A 12,149-nucleotide genomic window follows, 5' to 3' on the forward strand; every position below is an offset into this window, starting at 1 on the left:
TTACTTTCTTACAAGACAATTTTCACTTTAGTTTATCGTATTCCTCCTTTTTCCTTCTTCGAATGTGATATGTTCTAATTCTATTATTGAAACTGTAATTTTCAGATGACGAATTAGTTAAGAATTCAGTTGGAAATGTCAAATGGACTACTAATCAATTATTTTGAGGGAGACTGACCATGTGAATGCATAGAACTTGAATTCCATTTATGTCAACATGGATTCAAAACTGGGTCATGACTCTTATTAAAAAGAAAAGAAAGAAAAGGGGGTAAAGAGAATTTACATGGGTGGTGGATTAGACCATCTTCTCTTCATCTCAGACTTCCATCGAACCTCTTTAAGTTTGCCATCCGTTTCATAATCTCTTTCCATAACAAGGTTCACTCCTTCGTTTGAATACCACCCGACTCCTATACATAATGTGCCATCTTTGTTCACATCAACATAACTCGTAACGCCTCCTGGCAGCCAAAGAACAGTTGCATCCTGCATGTCTAACATTTCTTCTTCTCCAAAGTATACTGGATTTTCTGGAAGGCTTCTCTTCTTCAGGTTTTCGGTGCATAGGTAAACGTAGGGCACGCCGTCAATTCCTTCCATTGTGTTGTCCTCACTGTAGATAGGTGTTGCACTCATCTCAAACACTTTCCAGGATCCAGTCAGCTCTGATGGTTGGACTCTTCGTCTTTGAGAAAAGGGCTTCACGTCCAGCTCCATGTCACTATAATTCATAGGGGAGACACCAAAAGAAATGATTAGAAAATTTAATACTTCCTCCATATCATTTTATATTGGTGGTATTTGACTGAAATGGAATTTAAGTAAGACTTTCAATACATACCAAACGTACTTACAATTTACGGTCTTAAACATGCCATGTCATCTCTGTGGCCATAAGAGCATGTTCTCTTTTATAAAGAAGAGCATTTTTTTATTGGCTATAAGAACATGTTTAAAGCTAAAAAGTTCCTAAATACGGAAAGGAGTCGATCATTTTGAAACAGACTAAAGCGTATTCTCATGCAGAATAAAGTGTCAGATGCAGGCTCTATCTCTGCAATATTAGTTAACAAACTACCTTTTATGTACATATTCAAGAGAGCTATAAGAAAATAAAAGAGTACGTCCCAGCACAAAAACTTCACTAACAGCATGAAAATTTAAGAAAAGAACTCTTACTCCGCATCATCAAGGCAAATAAAAATGCTAAACTGGTAGGACTGCCAACGAAACCATCCCTTTGGGATAACCGTCGTCTGGTTGTCGATGCCCTAAAGCTTTCTATATGTCCAACCAATATGTGCACATCTCCATATGGGAGTTAAACAGACAAAAATACCTCCACTTCACAGTTGAAAGGAAACCATGAGAAGAAAGAACTATCAAGAATAAGTCTAACCAGGCTACAAGGAAATGAGTAGGTCTCCCGACATTTTTAGCCTGATTTCAGTATATATTACCATAAGTATCACTTATCACAACCCTTTGCAGAGAACAAGTACCACTCAACTGTTCTTACCTTAATACTATCATACAAGACCACCCCATTGATTTCATCTGAGTCTATCTTCGCCTCAACTTCACTACCATACTCACCACGATATTCAGTAAGTCACTCATCAAACTACCGATTAAACCATCATTAGCATTTTTGACCAAGACCATCGTTACCATTTCTAAATCAATTTCATCACATGGGTCATGATCACAAATCTAGCCATTCCATTACCAGATTATATCTCAATAAACCAGCATCAAATAGAAATATTCATATGACAAAGAACAAATATAAATTAGAAGACTACTACTTCAATATTCAGTCAAACTGTCGGTTCATTGCTATCCCCAGTAATTCTTTTTTAACGAGTGCTATTGCCTGTGTTCTCATTCTCACCTAGGGAAACTCCTTTTCCGTTAGAGAACCTCTTGAACTACTACTGTAGACCGCTAACATTACTACCCACCCTTATCTTATCAATGCAAAATAGCTTTAACGTGGATTTTCTGTATCATTAAGTGCTAATAAGTACTCCCTCTGTCCCCATTTATGTGATATACTTTCCTTTTTAGTCTATCCCAAAAAGAATAATACATTTCTATATTTAGAAATAATTAAACTCTAAACTTACCCTTTTACCCTTAATGAAATGATTTACAACCACACAAATATCTATGACCTGTTTTAGACCATAAGTTTCAAAAGTCTTCCTTTCTTTCTTTCTTAACTCCATGCCTAGTCAAACTATATCACATAAATTGGGACGGAGGGAGTACTAAACAAGCTCTATAGATTTTACTAAGGCCCTGTTTGTGTTGCTTAAGATTAAGGCGTATAAATCTGAATATACATATAATATTAAGATTTGTATTAAGACTAAGACGACTAAATCTGAATACACATCACAGTATTAAAAACTTTGTATTAAGATCTGAATACGAATAATTAAGACCATTTGTTTTCTCAATATGTGATTGTATACGTCGTCTTTATTGAAAATCAACAGATAGAAAATTTAAAAAAAAAAAAAAAAAAAAACTACCTTATCTAATTCTATATCAGAAAAATATTATAAAAATAAATTTATATAGTGGTCGATGGTGGTGATGGCTAATAATGTGGCCGTGGGTGCTACTACTTACAGTAGTTGGTACTGATGGTTGAAAGTAGGGGTTAATGGTGGTAGTTAACGGTGATAGTTGGTGGTAGCTCGGCACCTGATAATTGTAGTGGATGATGATGATGGTGCTAGATAATGGTGGTGGCAACTAATATCTGTGGGTGGCTGATTGTAGTGATTGGTGGTGGTTGTGGTAATGGAAGTTGGTAGTTATGATTGTAAATGGTGGCTAGTAGTGGTGATGGCTGACGGTGGTGATTGGCTACCCTGGTGGTTGTGGTTGAGCATGGTTATTGTGGGTGATAGTGGTTGGCCGTGGTGGGCGATGAAGGCGGCAAATTTTGGTGAAAGTGGATAGAGTAGCGGTGAAATACCTTACTTGCAGAAATCCTAGCATGTATAACATCTTAATATTATTAAAACTTTGTTATAGGTCTTAACCATTTACATCTATATTTTTTTTTTAAAAATGAATCATTCACATCTATTCAGACTCATTAAGTGGTTGTAAAATGAAAAAACAAATGCGCTTAATGATTGAGATATGAATGATTAAGATTCCGACCTGAAAAACAAATATGTTTAATGACTGATCTGAATGATCAAGATTAAGACCTTCATTAAGCAAACAACTAAGGCCTAAGTCTGCTAAAACCTCATTTGATTGCACTTAATGAAGGTCTTAATCTTAATTATTCAGATCTCAGTCATTAAGTCTGTTTGTTTTTTAGGTCTGAATCTTAATCATTCAGATCTTAATCATTAAATGCGTTTGTTTTTTTAATTTTACGACCACTTAATAGGTTTGAATAGATCTGAATAATTAAGATCTATAACAAAGTCTTAATATCATTAAGATGTCTCTTCAAAGGTTTTACAAAGATGGTGCAATTCATCACTACTACATCCATTTTCATCGATAACCGTCGTCGTCGCCGCCCACCATTATCAACTACCACCACCTACAACCACAATCATCAGCCACTACCACCGCTAATCATCAGAGTGTGCCGACACCACCATTTACAATCATCACCATTAATAAGGTGTCCAAATGGAAACGGGAGCAACCTTTGAGGGGCCGCCTATGTATTTGGCCAACTCACAACAACAGATACAACCCACGTCAAACATAATAACCTAGGATTAAGCATAAGTTAGCAGATTAACATGTCAGAATTACAACCTATAGCATCAAATATAAGATACTGATACCTTTGGTCAGCTAGATTAGCAGTACTAACCCACTGCTCTTCATATACAGCAACCCTCAATATTTGGATGTCTGAACCCCCATTACTGAACTCTATTGTGTGCACCACGCGGAGTCTCTTGTGACAACCTTTTACCAGACACTGTATAGGGAAATAAAGGAGGAGAAATTAAATTTCCTCAAAGGGACATATAAACCAAACAAAGAATATTACACTACGATATTGTTGTTAGTGGAAACTGATAAGATAGGAGATTTTGTACATAGTAACGCTAAGGAAGGGAAACTGATAAATAGGATTGCTTTTGACATCTCCCTCAAAGAAAAATTCAAAACAGAACACCAAGGTACGAAATGGTGCTAGTGTTGGCTTCCAAGAGTCAATTTGAGTTGAGGGAAGTAGGGAACCAACGAGCTCAATCAACTAGTCCAAAAAGCAGGTCATGACAATAGCTGTTGTTTAAAGCACTGCTTTAGGTCACTGAAGTTGACTTCAAGAACGCATATTGAATGCATCTCCCTCAACCCCTCCCTCAACCCCTCCCCCAACCCAAGAAGAAGAGTAAGAGAGAGAGGTAGATAGAGCGAGATTTAAGATACACTAATGGTAGTAATACAGCTTTCAAGAGTTAATTAAAATCAAAACAGCACTAAATGAAATGACGCCGTTCATTAAATCCTAGGAAGAAGTTAAAGAGATGAACTGAAGTTAATAGAGGATATGGATATAAGAGCTAGTGATATTACCGAGATTGAACTAACTTCAAGTGAACAGATTGGAAGCAACTAAATTGCAAAGCGCAACTAAAGCGTGTTTTCAAAAACTACGAACACAAACAGCAATTATTTGAACAAATAATTGAAATAGTTACCGTTACATAAGTATATAAAGTAGAATTCATGGTAATCAAGTTTAGCCATTCCAAAGTTCTGACTAGATGCAAAGAAAATGTTTAAGTTTCTCCTTAGACTCTGTCACTAGCTTTTGATATAAAATTTCTAACTTCCTATTCATTATCACCAAATATTCATTAATAACAATTTGCTTACAATCGGTATATCACTTTCCAATACTCTCTTAAAGACAAAGTACATGGACAATGAGACACATGACTTGAGGCCTTCGTGCTTCCTCCAAAGTCCACCTAAACAAGGCGAAGCGCCTAACCTGCACTTCACCTAGCTTAAACAATTAACCACATATTAAGCGAGTCTTTAACAAGATTGTTTTGGACAATTTGTGCACACAAAAAGAAACATATCTTAAACCTAGCTCCTTATTCCCAAAATCAAAATACTATGAAACAAGACATTTTTTGTTGGGATAAAATTAAAGTTTATTGATGTGAGGGGGGTAAAAACCAGTATATAAGTTAAATATAGAGATAAAGATTCTTTTTGAACTTCCATCCCATTAACACATCTCTAATAGATCCTAGCACTAGCCATTCAACTATTAACACATTCCATAAATTCACTGTAGCCTTCTTTCAAGCGGACACTGATCCGCAAATGACCGACATCCTCGCATTCTTATACGTTTTTTAACTTCCATCCGAATAACACATCTCTAATAGATCCTAGCACTGCCCATTAAACTTTGAACATATTCCACAAATTCCCTGCAGCGTCAAGCGGACATTCAATCAGCAAATGACTGACATCCTCACCTTCTTATACATGAAGCATTGATAATGTAGGTTGTCCTTTTCTTCAAGTTCTCAACTGTCACAATGGCTCGCAAGGCTGTTATCCAAATAAAAAATCAAGTTTTCCTCAATGTCCTAACTCAATACCTATATTGAGGAATGATAAAAAATTCCTTTCTCCTTTTTTGTCAGCCTACTATAGAAAGAAATTCACTATAAACATACCATCGTTCAACCTTTCCAATTCCTATTGTGTCCATGGATTTGTTTAACAATCTTACCATACAATTGAACTCTCTTATCTGCCCGCAAATTCCTTTGATTTTGAGGTTCCATAGGATCCATCATCTGTGCTATCTACATTATTTCTGGCTCCAAAAACTAATCCTAGTTCCATTGTCTGCTTTAAATGTAATATTCACGAAGACCCTTCCACCCTTCTATAATACTCTTACACAATACTACACCATACGGCTATGTTATCTGATTTGTCCTATGGTTTGTCCTCTAACCACTCTACCTGCACCCCAAATTTATCAATGATGACCCTCGTCTAGAGTGCTTGGCCCTTTATATCAAAGGTCCAGATCCATTTCCCTATGGGAGCTCCGCTGTAAAATCCTTAGTTCCATCCTCCAATATCCCCACCTTCATCATAGTATGGTTCAATTTGATTGAGTGGCAATTTTCCGCCTCCGCTAGCATCCCATAAAAATTATATCTGCATTTTTTGATCGTGCAACAATAAGGGCATATATAAAGGGTCCTCTTAATAAGAGTCACATACTCTCTTTTGATAAATATTGCTTTGCGACCTTGTGTCCTCTTTTCAACATTTTCGATCACTGGATGCTATACCACATAGTCCTTTATGAGATATACCCAAAAATTCCAAGTAAGTTATCAATTTTATCACATCTTATAACTAAAAATACTTGCCAGCAACTCTATGTTATCTACTTAACCCATTGGAATAGTTTTACACATCTTTTGAAATGATTTTACACATCTTCAAATCGATTCTTAGTCCCTATACTGCTTGAAACCGTAAAGTTCTCACAGAAAATAGTGCTGATTTTCCTCGACACCACATAATACAAGTGTATTATCTGCAAATAGCAAATGAGACACCTACTGCATTACCTGCTAGTTGTGAATTCCATCAAATAACCCACTGTTTTTACTCAATTGAACATCTTGCTGAGTGCCTCCATGACAAGTATAAACACTTGAGGGAATAAAGGATCCCTTTTTTCGCGATACCTTGAAGTTCCCAGGAAACCTGTGGCACTTTCATTAACCAAGACGTAGAATATGTCCATAGACGCAAATGAATCTGCGCCTCACCCTCTCTCAGAACTCCATCTGTTCCATCACAAAATCCAAGAAAATCTCAATTGGTCTGTCATATGCCTTTTCCAATCTAATTTTCACTATAATCCTATCTCCTTATTTTTCCTCCTGGAGGCCACAAACTCATTTGCAACCACAGTTGCATCTAATATGTGTGTTCCTTCGGCGAATGCATTTTGGGACGTCAACAACATACCATCTAGGACTTTCTTAAGTCTAAAAGAAATCACTTCTCCAAAAATCTTGTAAATGCTTCTTAGTAGACTTATATGTCAAAGATCCTTCATATCTAATTTGCCATCACTTTCTGGAATCAAGGTGATAAAAGATGCATTGAGGCTCTTCTCGAAATTTCCTATAGAATGGAAGTGACATACTACATAATGTCTTTGGTTATTGAGTCCCACCATTATGAATGAAAGCCATATAAGTTAAATAATAATCATACTTATTTTTATTTTTTTTTAAAATACTATTCATATCAAAGTAGATACTAAGGATTTAAGGTAAATACTTGTCTCCTCAACATCCCAATTAAATCAAAACTCAAAAGTGTCTAACCTCAGCCATCTATGGAACTCGTTCACTTGTTGCTACTAAATGGGAATATTTTTGGGACTTCATGGACAGATGATCCAGATTGATAATGATGCAGCTAAAGGGGATCCTTTCACTCATCATCACACAGTATTACACTTAATGCTTGATTAAGAAAAATATATCTTTTTCAGCAACCAACGGTAATTACATACCCTGACAAGAGATATTTGTACTTCAGTATAGACATAGAGAAATATGATTTGCAAATATCACCTCATCATACAGTTACCAGTTTCAAGAAAAAAATCAGCTTGTCAACTATGTTGATCGGACTCTTCAAAAATACCACCGGGTGTGTGTAGGATCCTCCAAAAGCTATGTATTTTTTAAGGACCCGACACAGGTGCGACAACATTTTTGGAGAGTCCGAGCAACATAGCTCATCAATATAGCACGTCACTAACCCAATCATATTTTGGTAATGCTCTTTGGATAAGTAGAAGTATTTTGATCTCTTTTTCTAACAGTTATGCCTATCCGGTACCATCGCAAAAGTACTCTGATTCCTCTTCTTTTCTACCAGTTCCTCTTCTTTTTCTACCAGTTACCATCGTAAAATATATATATATATATATATATATTTAACCAAGATAACATGTGAAACTTACTTGCTCAAACTTAAAAGTTGGTGACAGGTAATATTTAGACTCATCAGATTCACCAACTGGGATATCAACTGGGCCTCTGGAATAAGATCCATCCTGCAAATAGATAAAACCTTTTACCATCCTGCAAATAGATAAAATCTTTTACTGAAACTCTCCTTAGTAATGAACTAGTATGGAGTTGACCAAAAGCACTAGAAGCCATAATCACCATTAATGGCATAACAAAAAATAACACAGTAAAGAACCAATGTCATAAGCACCAAGCTAGCTTTACCTCAAAGAAAACAAGACCAGGTTCCATTCCCATAATGTCTTCCTCCATAATATCAGTCTTTCCAAAGTCAAAAGATTCAAACTTTGGCAAATTTCTTGATTTTCTATCAGGTGATTCAAGCATATGGAATGACGATGCTGCATCTGTGGGCTTCTCTAAGCTTCTGTCGTCACCCCCATTCAGTTCTGGAACTTCACCATGTGGATTCACTGTTACCCAATTTATTTTCCTTCGGATTAGAGATCTTTGACTGACAGAAGGAGATGGCTCGACCTCAATACGAGAAAGAGTATAGCAGTCAAAGAGGTGTTCATTCTTGTTGCCAATCTCAATAGGTTCTATCTCTGCCGTGATGGGAGAAAAAACAGCTCCAACTCCCTTCCATATCCCACTGACACTACTAACAAATGTATTCCACGAAGGTAGGATAACAGGTTCCTGAAATGAAACATACGTCTATGAATTTGGGAAGAGAGAAAAAAAAAAAAAAAAACTAACAGTTAAACAGACATAATTTTGCTTGTACGCTCATGAATAATCCATCAACAGGAAAGTCAGGTAGGGCCAACTGGAAGTAGCTGTGACGTATCTACGTCCAGGCAAAATGAGAACTCCTATATAATATGTTTGAAATCACAATGTTCACTGTGTCATCTCAAGCTATGCTTAACCTTTCTAAACTTCATCACACTCCCTAAATTTCTCACAACCTACAAGTCATTGACTTGAAAGGCTTTAAATAGCAGGTGTCTTGAAAATAAAAACTGTAGCTGTATTTTAATATTAGAAGTTCTATACTAACTGTAGCTGTATTTTACAATTAGAAGTTCTATACTAACTTTGTACTTCCAGCACAATTTGAAAAGGTATCGACAGTATGACCTCACGGAAAATATTCATCACTTTAATGTTCAAAATCAGCTGAATGGAAACACTATAAGTAGATCTTAAAGGTATAATCAACTCAAAGACCTTGCTCCTCTTCTACTAGTCGAAACCACCATTTACTATGGTAAGCTAGCAAACTAATTTCAATAGCAGAACTGATCATTTAGGCACATCCATGCTCTCATCATTCCATGACTTGTCATGTGTTTCTTTCTGTTATATCTAATTGGATATAAGATAGACAACTTGTGCATATGTCATTTCGCACATGTAGTCACTCCAACAGCTGCCAGAAACGCCAACCCTTCGCCAATTTAACAGCTCACACGACATGTTAATAGCAAATGGGCCAATTTCCATATGACCTGCTGCAACATGTGCAAGCGTACAGACACCTTTGGTTGCTAAATGCTGGAAGCATGCTCATGTTTGAGTCAAATAATCATAAACATAGGAGTTTGTCCCAAATTTCAAAAATAATTTAAGCAGACTGCATGTCAAGAGTACCACAGCACATAATTACATTGGGATTAAAAAACAACCAAAAGAAAAATAAATGGAGGCCACGTAAAATTTCCTATGGACATATACTCTACTCTTTCCGAGTTGCATCCTATTAACAAACACATTTTAATAGCCGTTGTTGTGTGCCTGACATGTCATAACTTAGTTGACAACCTGTCTGTCCTCCTGGCCAATGCACAAGAAAAATACAGTATTCAAATATAGGAGGAAGTGAGAATTAGAGTATCTATCTGACACTTGAATTCAAAAAAAGACACAATAAATGGAACAGGATTATGTACATTTACTAAGAATTCACTCCCATTACAAAATCAATCAGCTACACCTCAATCCCAAATTGGATCAACTTTGCTCTATCCAAGTCAATTCACCACTTCCATTACACATTATACATAAAATTGATGAAATCTTTAACATAAACATAACATACTCAATTATATTATTCTCTCCCTTCCCAAAATAAGTGTCGGTTTAGCAAAATAAAATTGTACCCTTATATTGAAGAAACTACTTTTTCTTAATAGTGCTCAATTTTCAAGAAACAGTGTTTAATGTTTTTCTTAAACATTGAAACAAACTATTTACTTTCTTAATAAAATTATACCCTTATATTGAAGAAACTACAGTTACCCAAAACAGGGGTAACTTAGTAATCCTTACCTTGTGTTTAATGTTTTTCTTAATGGGCGTAAATTGAGCTAAAGCGACACTTAATTTGGGAGAGAGCATACTTCCTTTGTTTCAATTTGTTTGTCTTACTTCCCTTTTTAGTTTGTTTAAAGAAAATGTCTTTTTCCTATTTTGGTAACTCTTTAATTTGAATATTCAACGTGGCATGTTTAAGACAACAAGATTAAAAGGTATTTTGGTGCATTTTACATATCTTTAATTTAAGACACAAGATTCAAAAGTATTCTTTACTTTCTTAAACTCCGTATCTAAGGTATTTGCATAAAAAAATATATACCTGAGTCTGTAAAACAGTTTGGACATCCATTAACATAGCAGCAGACATCATAACTCTATCACCTTTACTACTTTTCCTAGTAACATTTCTCCTGATCCTCTTTCCACCACCTCTTTTTCTCATCCTTCTCCTCGGCTTCTCTCTTTCCTTCTCCTTCTTTGCCATTTCATTGTTATCAATGCTCCACACATTTTCCTTCCCCTTCACTTTACTATCAAACTTTCTATCTCCACTGCAGGAAACGCGAGGGTAGCAATAATTGGGCTTACGGTAACTGCTAAAACCCAGGAATTGGAATTTGCAAGCGCCTAGAGATAGAGATTGCATACTTGTGTTCATCACGCCGCAAAATTAAACGTTTTGGTTATGAATTGTTAACAAGGGTTTTGGTATCATTTAGTAACAGAAGGACGGATGAACGGTTTGAGAGAGTACGGGTTCCTTTGAGCAGCAAGCATTTGTGGGGGTTTAGATGACACGTCAGCAATGGATTAAAATGAGAAAACTCCATCTCAGTCCCTAAACTTCTAGAATATTTACATATAGCATATGTACCTGGATTAAACTGTAGTTATTATAGACAGGTACGTTAGCGGGATAGTAGAACCTAAGGGTCCGTTTGGACATCATGATCTGAAATCAGAGTGATTTTATTTGGATATGCAATTTGAATTTTTTTAATTGTTTTTTTTCTCATAAACATGAAAACCCTATCATTTGTGAAAACTATCATAACTCCCCCAACACCTAAATAATTTTACGAAATGAGCAAATCATATTCATATAAATAAGGTATCGAAATATTCTAAGGCGCTATTTAAATAAATTATGTATCATAATATTCTTTTTATAAATAAATACTCGTGATTATATGTTATTACAAACTTTTAAATATACATAATTTTACAAAGATTCACTTTCAAAAAATCAACAATAATGGGTAAAAATGAACTGAAATGATGGCCCCAAAAAAATTGTATCATTTCCACAGGTGTGCAGGAAACCATTTTTTTGCGCGGATTGCCCTTCTTTTGAGATGGTCTTTAATTTTTCCCCTCAAATTGGTGGTCTTTAATATTTCTCTTTCGCTTAACACTCAGAGGTCCTGGGTTCGAGCCGAAATTTCAAAAAAAAAAAAAAAAATCGCAACCCATAAGTTGGATTCACTGGGCAGAAGTTGGGATTCGCAAGGCAAAATTAGGCCTTAAGGCAGAGGTTTGCAAAATTCCAACAAAATAATTTTTTTTTTTTTTTTTTTTGCCTTAAGACAGAGTTTGAAACCCAACTTATGCCTTGCGAATTTTATTTTTTAATTTTTGACTGAGCGGCGGATCGAACCTGGAACCAAGAGGCTTCTAGCGAAGGGCAAAGATTAAAGACCATCCCTGGCGAAGGCAATCCTGCAAATTGCCCGCAGGAAACTACTGCGGGCAATTCGCAGTAATGCCCTT

The 12,149-nt window shown here is 35.9% G+C and overlaps 1 protein-coding gene across 2 annotated transcripts; it reads right to left on the minus strand.

Moving 5' to 3' along the window:
• Positions 1-129: 129 nt before the first annotated feature.
• On the minus strand, positions 130-11,151 carry LOC132053649 (uncharacterized). Of its 2 annotated transcripts, XM_059445751.1 has the most exons (5): positions 10,699-11,151; positions 8,319-8,756; positions 8,045-8,137; positions 3,837-3,976; positions 130-724 (listed from the first exon to the last, which is right to left on the minus strand). In XM_059445751.1, exons 1-5 carry the CDS (start codon positions 11,035-11,037, stop codon positions 283-285), a joined length of 1,452 nt encoding a protein of 483 aa, XP_059301734.1. In that variant the 5' UTR covers positions 11,038-11,151; the 3' UTR covers positions 130-282. The 2 variants fall into 2 exon arrangements, with proteins under 2 accessions (XP_059301734.1, XP_059301735.1); XM_059445752.1 differs by lacking the exon at positions 8,045-8,137.
• Positions 11,152-12,149: the final 998 nt, after the last annotated feature.

This window comes from Lycium ferocissimum, chromosome 4, assembly GCF_029784015.1.
Source record: "Lycium ferocissimum isolate CSIRO_LF1 chromosome 4, AGI_CSIRO_Lferr_CH_V1, whole genome shotgun sequence".
Classification (NCBI taxonomy): Eukaryota; Viridiplantae; Streptophyta; class Magnoliopsida; order Solanales; family Solanaceae; genus Lycium; species Lycium ferocissimum.

What these genes read in the sequence shown, in the direction of transcription:
- LOC132053649 (XM_059445751.1), bottom strand. Translation starts at nt 11,037, where the DNA reads ATGAACACAAGTATGCAATCTCTATCTCTAGGCGCTTGCAAATTCCAA. An exon ending in AAACTGTTTTACAGACTCAG is followed by an intron (nt 8,757 to 10,698) that starts GTATATATTTTT and finishes GTTTCATTTCAG; the next exon opens with GAACCTGTTATCCTACCTTC. An exon ending in CAACTTTTAAGTTTGAGCAA is followed by an intron (nt 3,977 to 8,044) that starts GTAAGTTTCACA and finishes TTCCCTATACAG; the next exon opens with TGTCTGGTAAAAGGTTGTCA.